Source organism: Atractosteus spatula, chromosome 5, assembly GCF_055471065.1.
Source record: "Atractosteus spatula isolate fAtrSpa1 chromosome 5, fAtrSpa1.hap1, whole genome shotgun sequence".
Lineage (NCBI taxonomy): Eukaryota > Metazoa > Chordata > Actinopteri > Semionotiformes > Lepisosteidae > Atractosteus > Atractosteus spatula.
In genome coordinates, this window is record NC_142710.1 from 18,597,558 (window position 1) to 18,624,802 (window position 27,245).

Below are 27,245 nucleotides of genomic sequence, written 5' to 3' on the forward strand. Positions count from 1 at the left end.
AAATAAATTATTTACCTGGTTTTGGATTTTTCTGGATCCAGAATTTCCTGTCATCCTGTACTGTACAGTTCTGTTTTCATATAATTTTGTTGGACGGGTATGGTGTGTATCAGGTTTAATTTATGGTTGTGGCTGTTGTGGAAAAAAAAATGAGAAACATTTATTAAGAAATTAGTGGTCTCACCAGATAATGTGATATATTTTAACATTTAATCTTGAGCCTACTCTCTTTTTAAGGGTGCATTATCCTTGAGTTTTTTTTGCTTGAAAAATATGGTGTTTTATTTTTGCTGGCTGGCAAAACATTTTCAAAGTTCTGAAGTAAAAACTAAATCTAAAGTTCTACAATGTCTGGAATATTATTGAAATTATTAGGGTACTGCTGCTGCTATTACATTATGTTACAGATAATTCCAGAAAGACCCTGATACCAAGTTTTCACTTATTCACTTAATTCAGACACATATGGTGGTCATTTGTCATGCTGGATGTACAGTAATATTTTGAATTTGTTGTGTTTCATTGCTTCCAACTGTTCTCAATATGTTCTAGGAACCTGTATACTGTAGGTCTGTTTTAATTGCTATTTATTTTAATTGATATTCTTTTTGTAATTTTGGTAACATTTTCTTACATTTTATCTTGCAGATGTGACATGACGTTTGTTTTTCTCCTGGAGATAACTGAGTTATAATTTTTTCTAAACATTTTTTAAAAACCTCAGGGAGCTGTAAACAACACAGAAGTAAAATGAAAGAGAAACAAAGAGCTCATTCAACTGGCCCAATAAAAATAAGGGCAAAACTAGATTACATATTAAAATTTATGTTGTAAAGATAAGAGTCTTTAACAGTTTTAGAATTTTTGACAATCACCTCTTGGTAAATACTATAGCTAATATTCTGATGTGCATGTAACAGTTTGATGCACAAAAATGAAATGGGGTGGATTTTTGAAAATTGGTTTGACCCAATTATGATTACAATGTATTAAGATAAACAAAGAGTCTCATATTTAGTAGAATTTTAATCACAGGAATTATTTGCCGTGTTTAATGGCAGGAAATACTTTTCAGTGTCGAAATTAGTTGTCTTGACAGTGAAATGTTTCTGAAAGTTCAAACCAGTGGGAACATTTCTAAACACTCATTGCAAATTTGAATTTTAACACTTGGAAGATGGTTACCCGGGTAAACGTGGTTTTTAAAGGGGATATGTACTGGTGTGAAAATCAATAGGAATTTTTCTTCCTCTTGGCTGTGATGTTCCTGTAAGGCCTTCCCCTGCAGAGGCCTAACATTCTTGTTCCCTCATGCATTTTAAAAAAATCTTTTTCTGGTCCTGTCTGACATGTGATTGCTGGGACAGCTGTAGGGTTTCCTGGGAAGCGATTGTGTTGGAATATTCATGGCCACAACGAGACATGGTTGTCACCCTGCAGTAGGTTCCCAATTTCAAATGAGAACAAGACACTTTAAAATCGGATTCAATTAAAAACCCCTGGCTGCCTTTCAGTTAGAAACCCCAAATAAGAGAACCAAGTGAGATAATCCAGTCCACCCAGTTTTGTTTATTTATATGTCTTGTTGCTCTCTGTCACATTTTTAACATTTTAAAGCCCATTTTGGGATGAGTGACAGAACCTTCGGGTTCAGTCATGTGTTTGACGGTGTTCCTTCTCTATTTTCTGATTATATATTGTAAATGGCTGGAGAAGTACTGCTTTTATTTATACAACTGTAAAAGATTTAGAAATTTTAAATTGTGCTTTACGTACATGCACAGTATGCAATGAAACAAGAAAAGAAATTATGTTGAACTCTCTAGATGGCCAGTTCACCTTTATGATATGACAGGTTAATGTTTAGTAGTTAGCCAAACAAAGGTGGGCCACAGAGTGGAAGACCTCGCCTCTCTTGATGGCCATAGTCTGCAGAGCCCTGCGAAAAGCAAAGAGAAGCCCCACTCCTGGGACTCCGTAATGCCAGTTTTGGTGAGGTCTGACATGAACAACACTCGCATCTTTGATAAACTTGTTCAGAAGGTTTGTGACTCTTAATCAGTGATGTGGTTTGTAGTTTTCATTTTGTGGAGCTACTTTTCTCTTCATTCTTTTGTATTTTGTCTATGTGAGGAGCAGTATTTTACTTTATTTGAAAAGACAGTAATGTTAACAGGAAAGGTACAGTTAAAACCTGCTAAAGCATCAGTTGGTTAAATAATGTTATTTGATAGCATTACAATGGAGATTTATTTTCTTCTAGTAAAAAATATAATTTTGTGTAGAAAGGGTATAAAATGGATTGCTTGTGCAATTTAAGATGGAAGCACGTACCTTATAGCCTTGATAGAATTGAATTGCTGGAGGAGATAGTATTTATTAAAACAGGACACAGAGTCATGCATAGAGAGTTTTTTTTGTCAATATACCGCAGGAAAGCTGGCTAAACCAGTTTGGTCCAGTTACAGCCGTAAACATGTTTCTTCAGTTGTTCTGAAGTCCCACAGAACGTGAAGTTCAGGACTGGAACACAGGGCTGAGCATGTGGGAAGCCTGCACATAACTCATCCCTTGTCAAGGCTGTCTGTCGGAGCAACGCAGCTATAGGTGATCGGAATAATTTGTTCTCCACCAGTATTATTATTGCTTGTATCATAATAATGTTGTTTTTATAGGTTTAGGAATACCTAAATATTTGCATAATATTAAGCCAAAGGGATGTTTGACTTGCCAGATGCTGTAAATAGTACTTGTTGAAACAGGCTTTTTTGGTAATTGAGCTGAAAGGAGGATAATGAGTGCATTGGCAGTGCAGGACATGAACATAAATTAGGAATAGTGATAAAAGTCATGAAGGTGGTTTGTTAGTATTTGGAAGTAGCTATAAGAATTCACCTCAGTATTAGTGGCCTTTAGAATGTTAGTATTTTGTGTGCATTTTATCGTACTCCCCTTGAGAGCAGATACTTCTAAGCACTAAAACTGTCATTGATATTAGTTGCTCACTGTTAGACGGAAGTATACATTGCAAGATTTTTGTGCCTCACATGCAGGAAATAGCAGCACGTTATTTAGAACTGATCATGCTTTACAATGATGTTATGAATTTTGACTGCGTAACCTAACTAATTGTGTGCAAGTCTATACTGTATGTTTTTGAACAGCTGTTTCACATATTCATATTAATCTTAAGATCTGCAATACCTTACTCTTACTAATCACTCTGATGGAAAAAAAGTTGCTCACATAATCAAATAAGGGTTTGTTGCTAGAACTCTGTATTTTCTTGACCATGTGAAATCTTATGCCTTTTTAAGGTCTTAAAAGATTGTATTGCAATGAAGGATGCATAAACAAGGTCTAAGTTTCAAAGCCCATTTTGTTCAACATGATCATTTGTTCTGTGCCTTTTCTAACTTGGTGTTTCATTTTGTTCAGCGAGCGGCTCCCTCGTGCCAGAGGGCTCCCAGAGGAAGGCGCTGCAGAAGGAGTGAAGTGGGCTGAGCCGGGCCTGCGGTGACGCTGTGTTCCTCTGGGCGCGAGAGGAACAATTTGCCTGTCATATCAGAAAGCATAACATTGATATGCAAACTCTACACTCAGCAGCCGTTTGCTCAGGAAATTCTTCCGTCTCAGAAGATAGGTTTTCCTTGCCTGGGTTTCACAGCTGGAACAGTTTTATTGCTTGTTAGCAGCACATGTGCTGCAAGCATGCAGGGTCTGCAGGCTGTTTAAAGTCGCTGCTTGCTCTGAAAGGTGATTTCCAACAAGGCAGTGTTTCCTTAGATGGTCTGTGACATGAAGGTGAGTGAGGAGACCCAGAGGAGTATATCTGCCCTGCATGTCGCCATGACCTCTGAAGACGCTGGTGTCTCTGTGCTTGGTGCCTTGGGTCAAGTGAGAATGGCATCTGCTTTGTCAGCTGGGACCACAAATAACTTGAGCGCGCCAGACAGGAGTTTCTTTCAGAACCACGCAGGCGACCTGGCTGGAGGTCTCCCTTACAGCAGCTCAGCAGCGGCCAACGCCCCCTCCCTGTGCCCTGAGCCCATGGGCACTGTTCCGCCACACACTGCCAGGGCAGAGGCAGCCCGTGACTGCAGCGCACGCAAGTTTTTGGACACAGAATCTGTGGCGTCGGATTCCGCTGGACACGTTGACAGGCTGGACCACTGCAGCTGCACGCGGAGGGATAGCACAGGCAGATTCGATTGCAACCAGCTGTGTCAGACATGTGATCCCGAGGAAGCTCGCAGAGCATGCCAGGAGCTGGCCTCTCCTAGCGAAGAGTCCAGCGGCTTGCCTCAGCAAAACGAGCTGCAGTTGGAAGTGAAGGGCTTCTCTTTTGATGCTTCTTTGTTCACGGGGGGTTTCCCAGAGGGTAGCTGCTTAGGAGGAAACACTTGCCACCTGGATTCAGGTGTCAGGCATGAAGTTGTATCCTGTCAGTTCGGGACAAGAGGAACCAGCCCACCGCGGCTCTCGGACTGGGCTCCGGGCATGAGGAGTGCCTGTGGCGGTAGCCCACCATGGGTGGTGAAGCCCTGCCTGAATGTGACGTGTGACCTCTGGGTTGAGGATAGGCACTCTAGCTTGGAAAGGCGCCACAGGAAGAACAAACCCAAGTGCCCTGCTGACGGCCCCTGTGGCAGCCCACCTCCGGCGGGAACGGGCCTGAAGCAGACCGGCAGCCCCCAGAGCAATGGGCACGACGGCGCAGCGGAGTGGCCAGCGGGCGAGTTCGTCCGCAACAAGAAGGAGCGCTCCACTCTTCTGGTCAGGAGGTATTACAAAAACAACAAGGAGGTGAAGAAATCGGTGTATACCGGCACAAGAGCCATCGTCAGGACTTTGCCCTCAGGACACATAGGAGATAAAGTATGGGCGGCGGTTTCCAGAAAGAGGTATCATGTATGTAAGACACTGAGCAGGTCTGGGACTGAACGCACCGCTGAGCTGGAGGTGGTCAATGCTTGGCCTCACAGGATCCTCCACTGCCTGCTTCGGGCCAACAGCGGTGAGGTAAGATCATTTATTTTTCACACAGCAAGCCAATAAAGGTTTATGTATTACTGTATATGATACAGAAGCGGTAATGTCTGTTATACTGTAGGCAGCCTTATTATTAAAAAGGGTTAATCCTGTAAAGATGTGCTTTTCAGCTAAATGAGATAAATCTATCTCCGACCTGTACTGTTGTACCACAGGTACATTGTGTTAACCATTCAGCATACGGTTGTATTGGAACACATTATTTTCTAACTGCTCCTTGAATGTGATTTTAGTGAAAAATGTTCTAGGCTGAGAAGCACATAGAGGATGAGAAAGGAAGTAGTTATTCAAGTTGCTGATCTCTCTCACACACACAAACTTTGCCCTAGTTTATTATTTAGAGTATCCGCTTGCAGTATGGCTTCTTTCACACACATCTCTAAGCTTCTGTTTGGAGTAATCAGGAAAAACTTTTAAAAAAATGTCTCAAGCCTTCTATCCTGTGTTACAGAATGCTAAGTTGACTTGCTTTATTTTCTGTTACTAGCACCATAATACATACACGTGTAAGCCCATGCCCCTTTTACTGAATGGTTCTTATATTGGATGTTTTATTCATACTGCAGGTCAGATTTTCAGAAAGAATTGTTTGTTTTTGTTTTGTCATGCTAGAGAGCACCAAGTCCAGTTTCATGTGTAATACCTCAACAGTGTACTACTACAGAGGAGATATGATTAAGAATTGCAAAAGGAGAAGATTATCAGCAGGAGTTGAAAACCTCAGTATGGAATGTGTACAACTTTAAAACTATGCTTTTCTTTCGCTGGCTGTGTTCTCGTGTGGGAAAGATGTGGCTAATCCACTTGGTTCTGTTCCATTGATTACTGTATGTGCAATTTAGAAAATGGGCATTAAAACTATCAAATGAGGATAGATTCCACTGGAAAACATCTTGTAACCATTTGCAAATGACATGAGTAATAAACTAGTTTCATCCTACTAGTGTAGCCATATATCTGGAAAAAAGGTTACTTATTCTGACATAACCAAGCCTACAATTAATCATTTCAAGGATTTCCAGTGTTCATTTTAACACTGAAATTTTTGTTCTCCCAAACCCTTTATATTACAAGTCTACTCAAGTTGAGCTTAAAACACCACGTGAAATGAGGTGTCATAAAGAAATATTTGCCATTTCACTGTGTAAACAAAAAAGGGACAGGACAGTTCAGTCTGAACTGTTCTTTAATTACAATAATATAAATATAAATGAAATCTGGAATGCAAACTGGATTGATTGAATCCAAACAATACACAATTTAAAGTGCCACACTTGTTCCCAGGTGTTGCAAAATCAGGTTATTAAATAACGGATCCAAGTGGGGTGATTTTTTCATCTTGGACACTTTATGCATCACTGACCTGTGTGTTTTCTGTTTTCTTCATTCCTTCAATGCAAGACAGAATGAAAAGAGAATGTACTTCATAGGTTGATGACCACTAAATGGCTCACTGATTTGTATTGCCTGTGTAATAAACAAAGAGACACACAGTGTAAAGCTAGAGTTTCTGTTGAAAGACAGTAGATGTCCAAATTATAGCCAAATCTGATTAAATGCCGCTTTTGACATTCTCAAGGGGGGATGGGGTTTAGCTTTGAGAGGGTTACAGAATTAAAAGCTTATTTAGGATATCAGATGCCAAAATGCTGCCTAAGCTAGTACTGTATTTTGGGATAACAAACTTGCCATGTAGAAAATTTAATACATCTTTGAAACTGTGGTTTAACTCATTTTAAACAGTAGCTTTGGAGCTGAACAGATCTCATATGACAGTGGCAGTGCTGAGTCTGTTTGCCAGTCTGTTAGAATAAGGTAATTGGGCACAACTAGAGGCATTGAATGCCTTGTTCTTCTTCGGTATTGTGTGAATTGGAAAGAATTTCTGTAACTAATAGTAAGGTAGTCAGATACTTGAAAGTGAACATCTGGTTTTGTGCTACAGGAGGACACATTATTGTAGAATTTTGGAGTGCAGGGGGTATAATTGAAAGGGTATGTCATGCATTCAGTGTGGGGGTTCGGACTGCATGCTTTCTATATGGTCTCACACAGAAAACTCCTTATAGCCACTGGAGAGAGAACGCTCTTACGGAATCTTAATTTTATCCAGCTCACTTTCCTTTTGAAAACACACAGTATTAAGATGAGCTATTTCTGCATGTCCACGAAGGACAAGGCTGTTCCAAGGGCAGATCGTGTGGGAGTACCTTTCCATGCTATTGTTGTGTCTTTCTCCAGGTTTTATACCTGCATCAGGAATCATTTTCACAATAAGTTTGAATGTACTTCAGGTTGCAAGATGGGGCCTCTCAGAATTGACAAGATCTGAGTTATGGGATATGTTGCTAAAACCTTTACGCAGTGTTAAGTGTGCCTCCCCTTGTTAGAAACTGGAAAAAGCAAACTGCACATTCCAAAATCAAAATGAAAGAATAACATGTAGCCATTAAATTAATGTTTTACGAATAGCATTTAGCCATTAGCATTTACTTTGAATTAGCATTTTTATTAATTATTATATGTGTCAATTTTTTGTGTTCTTTTAGTGGAGCAGTAGAAATTGTATGATTATTCCCCTAGAAATGATGGAGTAGCTGGAAAAGATTTATACTTCACGTGGGTATAAAGCTGAGGCAGCAGATTCTGCAGATTATGGATTAATTTGTAGGGCACAAGAATGGATGTCTATTCAGAAATCCTCAGAGGCATTGACAAAGTCAACCCAGAGCAAAAAATGTAATGTGAACCAGAGCATGCAAGAAACTACTGGGAAATGTGTTTAGCCCTAAGATCAGGAGGCATATTTGTATGCAAAGGAACTGTAGAACAAGCTACTCAGCCATGTTGTAGAAGCTCACATTTCAGGCTTCTTTGAAGAAGTGGATGAGATCCTTGGATCAATTAGCTACTAGCGATAAAATAGAGGTACAAACATGTCCTCATCTAGTTTGTGACCTTTCTGATATTATTATGTTCAAAATGCAAGTTGGGATATTCACTTTCTATTGTTCTGAAATTGTATAAGCATTGACACTGCAGGAATGGGTTTTCAACTAATAAACAGAAAGTATTAAAAGTATTATTACCTCTTGCTAGTTACAGTACATGTGTGGCTTCCCAGAAAAGATTATGACTTAAAAGTTGTGAAATGTCTTTAATGGCAGATGAAGATATGATGCTGGATAGAATGCAGTCTGAAAGGATGTTATTATAAAGTGAACGTGTAAAATGGTTATAGAATGAATTTATTCCAGACTGACAGTTCTCAATGGCAATACCTGTAGACAGCACTGAGACAGTAATCTGTAGACAGCACTGAGATTTGTGGTGTGAAATGCTTAGGAACATAATGAATTCTTGCCTATAAGAAAGGAGTTATTCATTGCTTGATGGGCACCTTAGGAGGAGTATCAAGGTTTCTGTTCAGACAAATTATAGCTTGCTGCTGTAGATGAATTATGGGTGAGAAACCTGAAGAATTGTTTAGGTGACCTCCAGGAAACCCTGCTCTGAAATATAATTAACCAAAGCAGACAGCACACACTGCTTGCCAGGACTTTTTGACAGAATAAACCTCTGTTACTAGCTAGTCATATCGCTTGGTGCAATTGCAACAGATGCTGCTTTTTTTGCTCCTGTGGTATAGAAATGTGGCCTGTATCAACTATAAGCTCATTTCTTGAGCAATAAAAAGACCATTGAAAAGATTAATAATCAGAACTCCTGTCAGAATAAAATCTTTAGTGTTCCTGTTCTGTTACCACAGAAACCAAACACATGCTATAGAAGGGTACTGTAAGTCTTTTGTGTGTTTTTTGAATAGGATGTGTTTTTTTGCTAAACTGTAGTCATTAAAGGTGATTTTTTATCCATGCTGTTCATCTTGATTTTCTAATAGGAATTCCAAAGTCTCCAATGTGTAGTTTTTATTTCCTCTGCTAGAGTGTTGTGCCAATACAAACACTGCTCTGCACTGGGAGAGCAAGGGAATAAACCACCATCGCAGAACAGGTCTGAGCAGTAAAACTCTGTATAAACTTCTATCACTCTTACTGCAGTAGGCAACTCCAGTTCACATTTCACTGGGGGCACTTTTGACTAGCTTACTGTACCTACAAGTGTGTTAAGGTTAATGAGTGCAGGATGAATGGAGGTTGGTTCTATAGAACTAATTTTGTGAGTCTGATCTGGGTGTGTAGCATGAAGGGTGGGAAGACAGTGATTTCTTTGAGACTGAAAAAATCAGAATTAAACAAGCTGCCAAATCGTGTTGGGATTTGAGACTGGTTCTGATCAGTACTGGCACAGGGGACCTCTTAAGGAAAACCAGGTTGCTGCTGTAAGTGGTAGATCAGTAGGTAACATTACCTACTGGTCAGTCAACCTGTAGGCACTGGTTGTTCAAGAAGGTTGGGCCTGATCGTTACCAGGGTGGGAGACCTCTGAGAAAAACCCAGGTTACTGCTGCAGGTAGTGTGTTGGTGGGCCTGTAGGGGGCTCTCTTTCTTCTGGCCAAGAATTTCCAAACCAAGCCTCAGTATGGTGACGGGGGAAATTGTGCTGTGGGAGGTGCTGCTGTCCTTTGGATGAGGCGTTGAACTGATTATGTTGTCTTTACAGATCCCATGGTACACCTTTTCCTGGCTTCACTTTCCCTTTAGTTTGACAATCTGGTCTATACTGTATATGATTCATCTTGTATATGATTCATCCAGCTGGTAGAGTACTTTTTATCTTCTCTACCGCATCTGCTGGGTAGTGGGGCTGCTGGTACAGAACACCCATCTCAGCTTTGCCCACACATTTAATAGAAACCTGATTGTACATCTCATTTGTCATGAACATGTGACCTTTTTCTGTCTAATCTCTTAATGAAAACTATTTTTAAGTTTAGTTAATTAATAGTTAAAAACTAATTATTTCAATTATTCAGTATTATTAGTTGAGGCTGATTTACTGTATGTGTTGATTATCCTTAATGTATGCAATTAGATAACCTCATTTAGTTCACAATGGAACTTTTATAAGTATTAAAAATAAATCAAAGTGTCGCATTTATTCTTGCTTGAAATTGGAAAAAAAAAGAAACTTTGTGGTAATTACTAATTAAGCAGGCCGTATTGTCACTCTTTCATGACAGTGACCTGATTCACATTAATTACCATATTAATAGGGCAACATTGTTAGTTGGTGAAGATGACCAGCCTTCAGATGACAGCTGCTCAGGAAAAAGCTTTTATCAATGTATGTTTTCAATTTTAATGTCTAATTACTTCTCCCCCAGAAATGTCAGATGGATACCTGCCTTTTTGGTAGGTGTTTCAGAAACCAACATAAATACAGACATTTGTCTCAAAAGAGTCCTAATTAGTCCACTCTGCTGCCTTTAATTACCTCTCCAGGAGCTCATTCGTTACTCTGTCTTATGTTTCACAAAATTTACATCATTTCCTGTGTTTCCAGTGAACAGGAGGGAGGTTTGTGTCGACCCCAGGTTCTTCTGGCCCTTTCTATAGTAGTCAATATAATGGATGGTACCTGCAGTAGTAAAAACAAATCACCTAAACACCTGGGTTACATGAACTTGCTAGCCTCTCTGTGGCAGTGCTTTAGTAGTGTAACTGGACGAACAAGACACTGCAAAAAAAAATAAAATGTCTTAAGACGTGCATTGTAACATGATTACAAGGATCCAGCGGTGGAATGAGAGGAAATGTGAACTTGAGGTGACCTTGTCATCTCGGAGCGTATACTGGGAAAACTGAAAGGACATTTCTGGCCAACATTCAGTTATTATTTTCTAAAAGAAGCTGAATTCTTGCAAGGGTCGCTGAAAAACTAACTGGATCCTTTGGGGTTTGCTGAAGAGGTACTACAGATAGTGCAACTTGCGACAATGTTGGGAGCAAAGGATGACTCAGACTCGTCAGGCGTGCCAAGGGAAATAACTAAAGAGTTAGAACAGACTAGAGTACAAAAGATAATGAGAAGTAAGAAAGAAAAACAGATTAAAACAAAGACTTATGTATTGAATGTCTAGATGCTGTGTGGATATGGATTTCCCCACCTATTTCAAATGCCTTAAAAAAATTCTTGTGGTTTTGTCTCTTTAATTGAATACCTGAAAAAAGATTGGCTGTAACACTTATAGAACAAGGGGAATTTCAAACAAAATAAAACTGAGGAAGACTGAGCAAAAATAATAGAATTAATACTGTAGGTAGGCCATTAATCATCATCTTCTTTCTGTGTGGAATTAAGTGCTGATTAATTTAGTATGAACATTACTGCATTTAGTTTTTGTTGCTCTTTTAGTCTAGTTGCAGTGCACCACTTGTGTGGTAAAATATGAGCCAAAGATTACCACTGAGGTAGTTCGGCTTTAATTGCTGAACTAATCTGAAATTTAAGATGAGGTCTGCACGAATCATACACATCGATTCACACAAAATAAGCTTTTTGCTTTAGGGTAGCTCTAAAGATGAAAATGTGGCCAGAGTGGATGTCACTAAGTCTCATCTTTAGGAGAAAGTGTAAGACCGTGGTGATGGACAAAACAACAGAAAGTGCAAGATAATAGCAGTGCAGATAACTCAACAGAGAGAATGTTTGTTGTTGCCATGGTGCAAAATGGAGTGACATTCTTGAGCCTGAATGAGAAGCCTGGATTAGCTCGTGCCTATTGTATTCACTCTTCCTCCTCCGTTGCAGGTTAATTCAAGGAGTAAAAATCAGGAATGCACTTGAGAAGTTTTTTTTTGTTTTATGGAATATTTACTCATTTGTAATGAAGAATTATTAAGGGAGCAGGTGAAAATGAAGTCATGCATGGCGGTTTGAATACCATGAAACTGGGGGAAACATTTAAAGAAGCTTTTGTAGTAGTGTGCAGTTTTCTGCTTAGGCCAAGGGATTCATCTGTACAGAGCTTACTTTCATTAACAGGTGGTTGACCCTTACTTAGCTAACAGTATTTCCCCCATCGTTGGAAATATTATTGCACTGTACTGTAGGCAGGATCATTAATATCTTCAGAAGTGAATTGTACATTGACAGAGGTGTCAATTATATATTCATATTTGCATAAGTGTATTTATGTCCTTGCTTACAGTACCTACACCTCTGGAAGCTTATATGAAGGAGTTTACTCTGCGTCCATGTGAGACTGATGGCAAACCATTCTGTCTTCACCACCTGCATTATGCCAAATGAATACCTCTGAAGATCTTGCTCATGACTGCTTGTTGTTGGTGACTGTATCTTTGCTGTCCGCTCAGCAGAGAGCATCCAAATCATCACAAACTACCTACTTATACCTAGGAACTTGGACTTCCCGTCTGTCTCAAGAAGACTGAATTCATGTACCAGCCTTCCCTTGAAATGCCTTATTTGCAAATTTGAAATCTAATGTGTGTGAGTAAGTATGATTCTGTGTGTCTAAGGCTGTCTGGACTCTATCTTCCAGGTTTCTTTTGTTTTGTCTTGTTGGTGCACAAGGAAGAGAGTTCCTTGCCATAACCTGACCATGACTTCAGCTCTGTTCCATTTTACAGAAAAAAATTGCCGTCACTACAATGACTTTCAAACTTCCAAAGGATGTTTGTGTAAAGGTTTACAGTGTTATTGCCTTATTTTGCCATTTGGCAAGTTGTTTTAGTCTTGAGAGACATCATGATGGCTCTTTTTTCAGTTAATAAAACTACGTGCTTTGGCATAGATAAAGAACAGACAAAATGTGCTGCAGTATAGATCATTCTCTTACGAGTTATGATCATTGAGGAGAGTACCACAAGACATTTTCTGCCCCCTCAATCCTGATATTTGGCTAATGATCATAAACAGATTTTTAATTACTTCAAATCATGAATTATATCAAACAAGGTCTGGTCATCTGAGAACACAGAAGGAAAGATGAGAAAAGAATTTTATACTGGTGTAGTGGAAAAGCCAGCTTGTTGGCTGACGAAAATGGAAAACCGTAATTAAGCTCACAGCTGTCAAAAGGAATTCTCTGAAGTCTTCTCCATATTGCTTCACCATGGGGACCTGGCATTCAGTCGTGCTCAGACTAAGTCACTGTACATATTTCTGCACTGATGGGCTGAAATGTAACTGTGATTTTTTGTAACAGCAGCACTGACCAGTAGTTTATGTTTTAGAGGACTGTCACTGGACCTGCCCAGTGTATCAATTTTCAGTCCCTACTTATTGGACTGCGGTGACCGTGCTGGACTGTGGGTCATTATTCAGTTGTGCAGAAGGAGAAAGGGTTGCTATGAAACCCTGTGTGTTCTAAACACAAACCAGATATCTCAAGATGTATTCCCCGGATTATTTGGTTCTCAGACCCATTTGTTGTGTGTGAACACATTTAACTACCTAGGGTTAGAAAGCGGTCTGTTTCTGAATGCAAGGTGTCAGTGAGTTATGACAGATCCAAGGCTTACTAGCTGTCGAGAATGCATGCTTATGAGAGTGTATGCATAGTTTATGTCCTGTACTTCTGTTCTGTATATATGTAAGGTGTATATATCTACAAGTCTTCTTACATGTGGTTAATTATTTTTTTACTCTAAAAGAATGTAAATCTCTGGTTATTACTGGGCAGGTTTAAAACCCTTGGAGTCCATAGTCACAGAATTAACATTCTTAATGGAAAATAAAGCAATCTGCTTAAGAGTTCTAGTTTTTATTTTCAGCTGATTTTGGTGGTAATCAGAACTTGGGCAAGTAGTTCTAATAAAGACTAAATTAAATTATGCTGAAAATTTGGAAGGTGTACCTAACCGTAAAGCTGCTGATATCAGAAACTTTGAGAAACTCCATCTTCATCTTCTGCCAAAGTAATTAAATTTTAATAAACTCGATGGTGAGGAGTACTGCTGCTTCTCTGAATAATTTACCGCCTGTTTTGTCTTAACAGGGGTTTTGATAGATACTGTACTCATTGTTTTCCCCCAGCAGTAGCTGTAATTCAGTCAGGTTTTTAAAGTTTTATAGGAACCAAACTTTCTGTGCAGCTGCCTCTTTTTCAGAGAGTGTTATAGCAGCGCTCAAAGTAGAAAACAAATGGCCCTTGAAAATGACCCAGAGATCATTGTTTTCCAGGTAAGCTACCTGTCTTTCGGGCGAATTTACTTTGTGACACAGAAAGTTAATCCGTTAAGTACAAGATCAGGGCCAGGACAGTGGAGGATGGGGGAGAAGAGCTGGAACAGCCAACAGAAAAGCAGGTGGGATTATAACGTGGGATTGCTTAGGAACACATGCTTGCTTGAGGACCTTGAATAGAAAGAGTAAATATCTGTATTAAGAACTTGCCTGTTTAGTGTACACCAGGTGTATAAGTACAGTTTTTGTAAGGAACAACCATTAATATGGCTACCAAGAAATATTTCTGAAAACCAGAATTTGCTGTATAATTAACCATAGTGGTTATCAAAATAGTACTTTGTTCACATGCTGGTGCCACTTGTATCAATGTTTTTACCTTCCGTGGGCGAAAGGCCTTTACTGTATAGAGCTACAAAGTAATGACTTCAGAATAAGCAGTAGCTTAGCAATAATAAGAACATGGAAAGGTTAAAAATGAGAACAGACCATTCAGCCCACTTGGCTTTTTTGGTAGTTAGAAGTTAATTGATCCAAGGTCCTCATCCAGCCTTTAAAAAAATTGGGCTATTGTAAAGAATTGCTTCCAGGTCTCGAATTAAACACTTTTCCACATAATTTCCACTTGCACACTCTGGTTTGCATTTCACTGTTCATGTTTATTCACTAATATTCTTTAACATTTCAATTGCCCCCCATGGGGATGAATAAAGTATTTTGAATTGAATTAAATTGAATTGTTGTTTTTTTCTTGTCCAAATCATTCACTTTGAGAACCTGACAACTTGTGCTATCCTTGTTTTGTAGTTTCCAATATTCTCGATGGGATTCTTGATGCTGCCCTGCCCAAATCTTCAGTCATTCAATGGCTGTTCCTGTACATCTTCTTAAGGGTCCCCCACACAAAATAGCTACATAGATTCCTACACAGTATGCAGAATTCATCTGCCAAGACCAGCTGTGACCAATGTCCTATAAATCTATTTGAAATTGCTCGATTCCCAGAGCTCTCAAGTGTCTGTTGATGTGGGCAAAGTAAACCAAGCTCCTAGCTTTCCTGTTACGATGATGACAACCTCACACTTGTTAGGGCAGGTTTACAAGTGTGACAAGACAGACAAAATGATCAGTCCATTGCTAAACACCCTGTATATACCATGGTGAATGTATAATGATCTGCTTACGAACTTGTGAAAGACAGCTCATACAGTACAAAGAAAACCTGTATTCAATTAACACCATTTTTCACAAAAAAGGTTTTCATATGATAACTTGCTATGTGCAGATCTTGGCTAATCAAAATGAATGTCTCGGTCAGTAGGTCTGATGGCAGGTGTCTGGACAGTCTCTCACTCTTCCAAAAGAATTGTGCCATCAGCTAGGAATGTGCATATTAAGCTTGTTCTTCCCAGATGGGCAGTATGCAAAGAGTGCGGGATAAATGCAGTCTGTTTAAGCAGATGTTTGTGCTCATAGAAAAAAGACATGGTATTCCTAAATCTATGTTCCATTTCAGAAAGTGATCTGTTTTTTTCTGAACTGTGCAGAATCTGAATACCTTTCTGAAAGGGACACTATACTGGGGATATTGCTCTTCATGTGGCTCAGAATTAATATTTCAAGAAAGCACATTCATGTGGCATTGGTTCACATGCTATAAAATGGCCAATATAGAGTTAAAAAATAACTCAGTTGTTTATTATAGTTTTAGAAAACTATACCATTACCGTGACTGTTGTGTGCTGTGAAAAAAAAATGGTTTTAGAGGAGTGCCCCTAAGTGCCTTAACCGGTCAGTGACTCTATAGTCACAGGTTCGAGCTGACTATGAGCAGGATTCCCCAGAAGGTGGGGTGGGATTAGTCAGCTCTCAGTGACGCAGTTACATCTGCAGGCTCATGCAGGTGCTGAACCTGACCTCCCTTACAGGGCTGAGCTGCTGGGGAGCCATTGAAGGAGCAGTGACTTGGAAGTGGAAGGTCAGAGGAATGTGCCTACACTTCCTCCCTTGCCTGGCTTCCTCGTTCTGTGTGTGGACACGGGGTTCGTGGCCGAGAAACCCTTGGCGATTCAGAATTGGAATTGTTCAGGAAAAAATATTAATAGGTGATAAACCATAGAAACAAAGCAAAAAAAAAAAGTTTTTCTGAACAATTCCAATTTCGAACTAACATTCAAAGCTGACTTTAGTATTAGTAGGCTATTTGGGATATTTTATTTAATGAACACCTCTGTATACATTTAGATCTCTGCATTCCTGTGTTTGTGTTACTATTGTTCACCAGAAACTGGGATGTATTCATGAAATATTTAGGCTCTGAAAGGGAAACTTTGCTCACTTTAAGCATGAAACTAGGCTTCACCTACTTATAATGTGTTTCTGTATATACACAAGTGCTGTAAGAAGAGTATTAACATTACTACAATTATTAAAGTGACTACTCATCATGTAATTTAGATAAGTGAGATTTAAGGAGTAAAGAAGATTCATTTCTATGGGGGAATAAGGATATTCCAGCAGAGATTTTTTGGAGATATAATGTTAACTGCCTGCATTTGTCTAGCATTTAGCGTTACAAAATATCTGGAAGTAAATAGCTTTTCAGGAATTCAACCAAGGTGTCGTATCGTGAAACTTGAATTCCAAGGGTATGACATCCTGTCTATGGTGTAGTCCTGCCTTATGGTCTGTGCTTCCAGGAAATGTTTTAGGATGCCTTGACCTGTACTAGGAATAAGCAACTTTTTGATTATCTGTGGATGGATGAGCAAAGCACGTATTAACACATTTCTTCTCTTAAATGTGTAGGAGTGGGACATACAGTATTAGGGTATTTCTAAGCATACCTATTGTGCACCAATGTTGAAGAAAGACTACACTCCGCCTTCCATTCTGAAGTGGATCTATCTGTTTTAAATGTTACTCAATAAATTTTTCGTGTTTGCTAATAGGACTTCCATAAAAAACAGTAGCACAATTGTTCGCATTTTATTACTCTTGGATGCCACCTAGTGAAAATCAACAAAAAATCCCACATTATTGCTATTTATCCCAGAAAAACTTGGAATATCAGCAAGTAGTTTTACATACTGTACTTTAAATGTAACACCGATAAGGAGGTCTTCACTGTAATTTACTGAGTGTAGCGTTTAAAATAGTTCAGAATCATATGGTAGGATTGATGACCCTCCTTCATTTAATCATGTACAGTGGCTCCTTCATTTAGAAGAGTAGATATTATACATTTTTACTTAATGGTATCTTTTCCATTCCGAGTTACAACTTAGTAACAGTAGTGTTACGCAAAATGTTGTATAAAAGTGCAAAAGCTTATTATTGTGAAATAAGCAGTTTAACAAATTTAAAATATAGGTTTTTAACAGTATATATAAACCCAATGCAGTAGATTGCACAGTTAATGAGATGCTGTATGAAATATTTCCAAATCTTCCCTCTTTTCCTGGGGAATCAAGGTAAAATTGTTTTAGACCCTGGTGTCCTGTACAAGCTTTATTCAGCCTTGCAGCCTTTGTCTGCCAGGTTAGGCTCCTGCTCACCTTGACCCTGAAAGAGCAGTGGGAGAAATAGGGTGAATGAAACAGATGGATCAATGGCTGTTAAAGCCTAAAACAGGCTAAAACATCTTCCTTTCACGAAGGATTCCGTGAGTCTGGAACTGACTTTCAGAACATGCTTAAAGCTGAATCCATGGGTTCCTATGGGAAAGGGATATATTTCTTAGAATGTTAAAACTCCTGTTTCCCAAACACACAAGATGGACAAAACGGCCCCATCCAGTCTGTTACTTGTTTCATTGTCCTTATGCTTCTTATTACATTACTCTCCTCTGTCTTGAGCATGGCACTGAATCGCCACCAGGAGGCAGTGTTGAATGGAGCTGTGAAGCTCTCCCCGGGAAATCAGCTCAAGTCAAAGGCAGTTCGTTTTCTGTCCTAGTATTCAGAAATACTCGAATAAAAGAGCCTGAAACACCCGGACTTTGTCCAAATTCCTGTCTCAAACTGACCAATTTAAATTTTATTTGAATTTTAGTTTAAAAGAACAGCATCCATTTTATTGACTGATTATTTTTTGTATTGGATTTTTTTTTTTTGCCGTAGCTGATGCTTTGGGGGAAAAAATGTCCCGAAGCTCTCATTGTTCCTGTGCTTGTGGTGTTGAGCGGCAGCAGGTGCATCTGGGGAATTTTGACAGCCTGTCATGTGGTGACACAGTGTGTTGGTGGGGCTGGGTCAGTGACGCCCGGCTGTAACTGGAGCTGGGCTCTGCCGTGCTATTCAAGGATTCAGCACTGAGAGATTATTGTGACCTGGACCTGTTCGCTGATGTAGCGACAGCTTTGTGAGACTAGACATCTGCACAGGTGCCTCTGCCCCTGTCCAGTTTTAAGTTGATAAAATCTTTGAACAAGCAACGTATCAAAATACAAACCAGATCTACTCATCACTGTATTATCTTATATCAATTATTTGCACCAGTAATAACGTAATTCCAATTTGACAGCACCAAATGCAGTTTCTGAGTAAGTATGAAAAAATACACAGTGTATCATATCAGTAGTGTTGAAAATTACACAGCATTTTAGATGTGTGAAAACATTCAAAAGTGTATCTGAGTCGTGACTGCTGGGATGATAGAATTTCATAGGGCAATGGGAAAGAACGATTGAAAATGGCTAATCAGACCTAGTCTGCATGTCTTTGGGAGGTAGGAGGGATGCACAAGAATGGGGAGAGCGTGTAGATGCCACTTGGACAGATGTTTAAGGCCTGAATCAAACGCAGGACCCTGGAGCAGCAATAATGCTGACAGTGCTCTGCTTAACTCGATGCTCTTTGGCACAGAACACTCTGCCCTCTACTTGAGACCTTCAGTTAGTCTAATCCAAGCACTGGAAAATTGTTCTGGCTTCCAAATATCAATACTGTCTCTATGGCAGCCGCTGTACAATTATTGGCCCAGAAACTATAAATATTAATGAAATGTGTACCAGTCTTAAAAACAAAAAATAATTAGGGAGCTGGCTCGACACATTTCACACTCAGGCTCTTTGTAATTCTTCTAAACTAGTGGGATTTCCAGCTGTTTCCAGGAAAACCTGCCTATCCAGAGACCTTAAGTTTTAGTAGTACTACCATTGATACTCCTGATCTTATATCTTTTTATTTTCTGTTTGTTTTTTAATAAAGAGTTTCAATTGACAGTTCTGGAAAATTCATCGGTAAACATTTTCTCGACTATTTTGTTTTCTAAAACGACGGATGGTCGTTTTGAGGGTGTCTGTACGGTTACCTGTTGTGTACGGGTGCTGATTTTGCAGTTTATCAGATACGGAAATGCAGTTTTTTGCACAGTGATCGTTTCGGTTTCGCCAAGCAACGTCAGCCCTTAAACTCCTGATGGTTTGGCCTGTCCAATGAAATGAAATGTCCATGCTTTGTGCTGCAGTATTGGGTCTCAAGTGACCTTGCAGGCTGAAATTAGCTTAGGAAAGAAGCTCTGCTTTGGTTGACTGCTCACACCAAATGAAGAGAAACTGTCCATGGGACTAGCATGGACTCAGGCATTATAGACCCCAACACTACAGTTATTCATAGCGTTGACACGTGGTAAAGATGCTACTTACTGGAATTTCTTTCACTATATCCCTTTATATTACTCTAATCTTTGTTTGATAAAGCCTTCAAGGCTTTGTTTGATAATAGTTTTCAGAGAGACATAAGGCACATGAAAATCTTCAGTCTTCAGTGCCTGAAGGGTTTTACAGGACCTGCACTGGCAGTCATGACCTCTGGCCTAACTTGAGTACGTGGTCTTGGATCACTCACAGCATTCTATACTTAAGCTTTTGGTACAATCTCTTCTGCTGAAGAAGAATAAAATATGCTGCTGATGTGGCTGTTCCATTTTTCACAATACATTAAGCATGCTTGTTTTACCTGCTGTTCTTTTAAGAGGTTCCCATAGCAACCAGCATAGAAGTTTTGCTGATGAGGAGCCACCACTCACTTTCCAGAATGAAAAATTGCAATTGCAGCTTTGTCACTTCCATAATGAGGTTATTGAATGCAGAATCAGCCCTGGTGATGCAGGCTGATTGGCCTGCAGGCTCATTGGCTTCACAAAATAAGAAGGGGGATAGATAGCAGACAGAAGGGCCTGTCAAGTTTGTGTGCCAAGTGATTAGATAAGCTAATTAGCCATCTAATCAAGTTTGCATGGAGCAGCTGTCATTTGTGGCCCTCTTCTCAGTGGGGAAACAGTACATTTTACGTGTAAGCGGCATCATCAGTAATCACTAAGTGCTGTTCTTAGTTCTCGAGTGTTCCAATCTTATGCGGTGCCTGACACTTATTTCATTTTTGTGTAAAACTAGCCATGTGATCTTATTTAGACAATGAGTGATGAAAGCCAATTAAGGCCTTCCTTTGCTCATGCCTTTGAGTTTAGAATATGGTACCCTGTGACTCAGAGATCGACCGTCCAAAATGTGTACGTAATCTGATTTGAAGACATACAGTATATGGCGTAGGTTGAATGGATAGTACAGTTTTTTGAATATGCCCTTTGTGGTCCACCATTTACCTCTACCTGACACTCCTGTAGACACACTGATGCAAAGGCAAAATCGATCATTGAAACCAGGAGACACCAGACCTTCCAGTAGCTGAGTTTGACAGCCCAGATCCAAGCACGTCTTGTTAAACATCCATCCCAGAAACTTCAAGAGTAAAAAATTATCTCCCCATAAAGCCAACTCAACTTTACTCAAGATGATAAAGTTTACTCAAATATACACTTAATAAAGAAAAATATTTCACTAGAATACAACATTTAATGTCAGGCCAAAAGCTCATGAATATTTATGACTTACCCTCAAATTTATATTTTATTCCTACTCAATGTGTAAAATATTCTATTATCAAAATATTGATAAAGTGTATCCTTTTCTTGGGAGGTAAATTCTTTTACCCCTGTGTTTTACTTGCAGAAGACATTTGATTTCTTAATGATACTAAAGCAGGATGTGAAAATTGTTGCAGAGTTCTAAGATCTACAGTATTAAGAACTGCCATAAATGGTTGGATGTTTTATGCTGGTCAATGTGTTAACATGGCTTTTTTGATTAAAATACTTTCTTCTCTCATACAGTATGTGCCATTTAAAAGAATTTAAAAAAAACTTCATTATGATTAATTTTTTCTTTTAGAAAAGATATAAATGAAATCAAGCAAAACATGGAATTGTAAACAGGTCTAGGTATGCATTACATCATTAAATGTGTTGATGAGATTAACGTTGTCATGCGTAGAATGTTCATTTGTCCAGCACTGTCTCCTCCTTAATGAGTTCCAGGTTTTCTAGGGTGTCTACACTGAGGCTTGTAGCTCTCAGTTTCTGTGATTAAATGCTGTCTGTAGGATTCCAGTATTACACTTCCCTTAATATTTTTTTCCCATGGCCTCTCTTCAGCTTCACGAAGCTAATAAACTAAATTAACACCCTCCACCATTCAAATTTCCCTCCCCTGCTCTCTCTTCCCTAGAACACACACACAGCACAAACTTCTTAAGTCTTGTTGTAAGAGCCAAACAGCCTCTCAGTTATTTGAAGGAGAGATGGCTCTAAGGAGAAGTGAAACAGCCTCATGTGAAATTCAGCAAGGGATTATGATCTGGCACAGAGTTCAGTTCCCTGCAGCCTGTTAGGCAGAGTCTCAGCAGGGGGAGACTGAGGGGAGACCAGCATCTTGCTGAGTAGGACACAGCCAGGAACCTTGCCACAGGGGTGTTTCAAGGAAATAAGCGGGATATAAAGACTTTGGCTGAATACAGGTAGGGTAAAACAGATCTATCTTTAAGCTTAATTTCAAGATGCAAATACACAACTCAAACACAACCCTTATTACTTATCGCCATAGCTGCTTTGCGAACTGTGAACAGTGAGCTGTTCTCTTTTTCTGCTAATCTCTGGGATTTATGTTTGTGAATTGACAAAGACTTTTTTTTGTTGTTTTTGCCGTGTGAGTTGACCATTTGTCCAGCTAGCAAATTGTACTTAATTTTTGTGTCTCTGTACCAGGTACAGAAATGATGCTCCAGTACTTTGTTTGATGGCACACGTATTTTGTGTTATTTGTGTTAATAGGATTCCTTAAAGTGTGGCTTTTTCAGGACATGAAAAATGTATGTAAAAAGTGCGGTACTGTGGCATTTGTTCCCTAGCAGATTTGAAGCTGGAGTCTCTGTGGGAATAATCCCAGATCTGATTCCCAGATGTTTGCTTCAGTTTGGATTTTCATTTTCTTAGTAATAAGTCTATAAGATTGTGTTCACATAGCAGCGGTGCCCAGTAGTTCCTTTTCTTCCAGAGGCTTGCAAAGATAAACATGAATTAAGAAGATAAGCAATGTTTACTTAAAAAAAGTGTACATATTATTCATATAAAGAGATTCGCATGAGAAACCAATACAAAGTTCATGTTCTCTGTACAGAAAAGTAAATTCATTGCTCTTGGCACTACATTATTAAATATCAAAATCACTTCTGTAAGAGACTAGGACTGCCTTGTAGAACTTGTCATCACAGTAGAAAAGATGAATTACATTCCAGGAAACAAATCACCTACTTTTCCCGTGTCAGTAGTGAACATTACTGCTGTACTGTGACAAAGAACACAGTGAAAAGGATTGCTTTAATTTGTTGTAAGTTATTTTCTATTTTTTTTTATTTTACATACATTAACTGCAAGAGAACTTTTCATTGTCAGGGTTTCAGATGTGAAATCACCAGAAATCTGTATATGCCTAGGAAAAAGATAGATTTTTATATACAGTACAGTAAATGAAATCATGAGAACAATAAGGTTAGGAATGCAAGATAATTGCATCAGACCAGATTCCTACATACTCTGTAATCTGTTGCCTAAGCAATAACATTTATTTATTTATCATCATAAAATGCACATCGGCAGCTATCCAAAGTGCACTGAAATTTGATGATAAAATATTCTTTTAGAAATTAAAGTTAAAGAAAAATCTGGACTGTGGTAGTATGTATGTGTGAATGTGTAATAAAAATGTTGCAATTCTACAATCTCTTAAGTATCATCTTATTTCACTCCCTCACCCCCAAATTCATAGTTTCTGTAACACATCATAAATATGTCGTTTTTTTTTGTTTAAGCTGAGGTCTGTAAGATTTCATTTTGATTGTTTTACTTTCTAGACTGTAGGTAATTATTACTTAAAACGTTACATATATTTTTATGTTACCAGAAATAGCAGCTGTAACAACCTGTTTTCTGGTTTGATACATAAAAGCACAGGGTTTTTATAAACTATACTGCAGTTTGATAAAGACTGTGGCACTGTGGCTAAGGATCTGCGCCTGTGGCTGGAAGGTTGCCGGTTCAAATCCCACAGCTGGCAGAGGAATCCCAACCTTAACCCCAACTGCTCTAGGGGCGCTGTACAGTGGCTGACCCTGCGCTCTGGTCCAAAGCTTCTCTCCCTGTCTGTGTCTCATGGAGAGCAAGCTGGGGTATGCAAAAAGACAATTCCTAATGCAAGAAATTGTATATGGCTAATAAAGTTATCTTATCTTATCTCTTTAAGACACTGAAGGTCAGTATTAAACAGCTTGAAGTAAATTGGTTTAGTCTGTTGGACTTAAATGTTGAGTAACATTTCCTGTTGATATTAATCCAATATTGTTCTATAATATTCTATATTCTCTAGCTCTAGCTCTAGCTCTCCCTGGTTCTGCAAAATAGAAAACAAAAACATTATACACAGAAACTTTCAGCTCTCTTCAGTTGCGCTATATTTTCTCTTTTGAAACTGGAGATTCAATATCAAGACCTTTCACATGCAATTAGATTTGCCTGAAGAAACAAGATAAACCCAAAATAAATTCTGATATTTCATGAAAATTAAAATTGTCTAGCGTCACTCAAAAATGAGGAATAATAAATTAAAATAAGATGGTGAGCAAAGATCAAGGACCTTTAGCCCAGTGGTAGAGCTTAAGGTAAAGACACTGAGAAAAGGTCTCCACACTTCTGCTGCAGGCTAAAGGAGAACCTCCTTCTCGTTGTCCACAAAGCCCCGATGAATGACAACACTCCTTGGTGTGATGGCATTGTCACCTGTTCTGTATAGGCTCTGTTACAATACTGCAGCTAAGAGCAAGGAGCTGAGAAATTCCTGCTGGATTCTCCCCTACTCCTCTGAGTGGTGACAACATCACAGAGTTCGCAGGGTGCTCTGTAACCTGCGGTCCTGCTTGTGTTTGCCATTTGCCATTTTTGTTCTGCTTGTCAGAAAATTGATACGATAGAGTTTGCTAGATCCAGCTACTTGTGTCACATTATTGAAAATAACCATAACAACCCTAGACATCTCTAACATCAGTAGACTACTAATGCCAAACTGCCCCACCACATTACCTGCCTCATCGCACCTTTGCAACTCATTTTTAGAAGTCTTTAGCCCGATGAACGACGACATCCAGCATCACATTCTCTCCACAACGCATGCCACTTCCTCTCCTCTTCCCTGCTTGCTTAACTTTACTGGTTCCCTGCTCTCCAACTTCTCTCCTTTCGACTGTCAATAAACTGGTTTCACGTATGAAATCCACCACCTGCCTATTAGATCCCATTCCCACTACTTTATTTCAATCCTTACTAATCGTTTTACTTCTCTCTGCCCCATTGTCCTCAATATAATAAAAGAATCCTTGAGCACTGATGTTGTACCAGCGGTCCTCATAACTGCTGCCTTTACTCCCGTGCCCGTGCCAGAAAAGCCAAACATGGCTCTGGACAATCTAAACAATTTTTGCCCCGTCTCCAGCTAAGCCTATCTTGTAAAAATTGTGGAATGTGCGGTTACAATTCAGTTAAATAACCACCTCATTGCAAATAACCTTTTCAAACCCCTCCAATCTGGCTTCTGACAACTTCACAGCACAGGAACTGCCCTGGTCAAAGATACTAACAAACTTCTAACAGCTTCTGATTCTGGTTCTCTTTCAGTTCTCATTCTTCTTGATCTCAGTGTTGCTTTTGACTCTGTTAACCATGACATCCTACGTTCTCGTCTTGAGACTGTGTTTGGAGTTTCTGACACTGCTCTCAAATGGTCTTACCTCACTGGAAGTCTTACCTCACTGATCGCTGTCACTTCGTCTCTCTTGGCGGATTTAGGCTTGAAATTGGACTTCGTAAGTCTGGTGTACCTCAGGGCTTGATACTAGGCCCCTTACTTTTCAGCCCCCCATCAACTTTGTAAAGCCAGTGCTATAACCCTATCTGTGGATAGTACTGTACTTGAGCTTCTTTCTAAATTAAAAAACTTCTGGGTGATATTTGATTCAGGCTTGACATTCAACCCACGTGTGCTAAATATTGTCAAAACATAATTCTTTCACCTCAGAAATATCGCCAGACTACATCCCATGTTATCGCTAACTGTTGCTGAAAAGCTGATCAACACATTTGTCCTCTCCCGAATTGAATACTGTAACACTCTACTCGCTGGGGTTTCTAAATCCACATTGAATAAACTCCAGTATGTCCAAAATTTAGCAGCCAGAAATCTGACCAGGTCTATTGCAAGTGATCACATTACTCCTATCCTGGAGTCCTTGCACTGGCTTCCTCTCAGGTTTCATGTCGACTTCAAAATCCTCATGCTCACCTATAAGGCTCTGCATGGCTTGACACCTCAGTATCTGTCTGAGCTACTGCCGTCCTAAACCCCACCTCACAACCTTCACTCTTCTAATTCTGGTCTCCTATCTGTCCCCCAAGCCTGTCTACACTCTAGGCGTGACAGGGTCTTCTCCTGTTATGCCCCAAAGCTCTGGAACTCTATCCCCAAGGATATTAGAGTGTCACCTTCCCTAAACTCTAGACTCACAGCCTTCTTCTTTAGAAGGGCCTTTACTTAACTGGTTTTGTTATTTACCCCTCTGCTCCTACTGTATTCAGTACTCCCATCTACTGTCTCCTCTCATTGTATTTTTTCATCGTGTATAACTTGTGTATTTTTATTGTTGTCATTCTGTAAAGCGCTTTGCAAAAGCATCTTTAAAGGCACTATATAAACTAAAGTTTATTGTTATTTTTTTAAAAATTGTGGATATGAGTTGTGTAATCGTCGCTGTATGACAAAGGAAGGATTACATATTGGCTATTGCATTAACGTTGTAACTTGTAATTTTTGGGGGGCTTACTGTATTATGTTGATGTTGGTTTTTAAGTATGGAATGTGTACAATTGTGTTGTGGTGCCTGATGAACATCAGTCTCACTTGAAGATCTACATTTTTACGTTTAGGGTATTGCTGCCAGGCACTTGACAAATCTTGACATTTTTGTGAAAAAAAATTCAATGCTGCAAGCTACATCCTGCGTTTTCACATTGGTGCACGCGAGCGAAGTCTCTGCCAATTTAACCTTATGGCAGCATTTGAAAAATACTGTAGCCTAAAATCTGTTTCAGATGCACAAGTGATGGAGGAGGAGAGCAGCATGAGCATGCTCCTTTATTGAAGCCATTTGAGTGCACTTTCACCTTAAATTAAAGCCACGTTTTCAGCAGGTGGTGTAAACTGTAGAACTGTAGAATAGAGATACTGTATGTACAAGTAGGCCCGTGATTTTGAAATGTGCAATGTGGGTTTCTTTTTTGTAAGGCAAAATTATTTCTGAGTATATATTATTTCCTCTCAGGAAAAGAACTTGGGAATAGTCAGAGTGTGAGGTTGGCACGTTAGCAGACTGCAGATGAAATTTCTATCAATCAAATGTTTATCAGGTGACTCCATATTGGGTGGATTTGTAACAGAAAATAGTTGGCAAATCTATTTGAAAAAAAACAGGATTTATGATTACTAAATATATGTTAAGAAATTTTGTTGTACATTTAATACCTTATTAACATTTAGTTTTTTTGGAGTATGTCTGTCCATGTTCGTGTGTCAAGGATGGTTCAGGGATTCTATCCTGACAAGCTTATTTTTAACTCAGGTAATGAATTAAATTAATTGT

The 27,245-nt window shown here is 39.2% G+C and overlaps 1 protein-coding gene across 1 annotated transcript in view; it reads left to right on the plus strand.

The window, feature by feature from the left end:
* The first annotated feature begins 3,786 nt into the window (after positions 1-3,786).
* The window catches only part of plce1 (phospholipase C, epsilon 1), a 100,164-nt gene continuing 76,705 nt past the window's right edge, over positions 3,787-27,245 (plus strand). The window contains exon 1 of the mRNA XM_088916096.1: positions 3,787-5,022. Within this exon, the coding sequence (XP_088772222.1) occupies positions 3,787-5,022 (1,236 nt within the window). The remainder of the gene's footprint in view (positions 5,023-27,245) is intronic.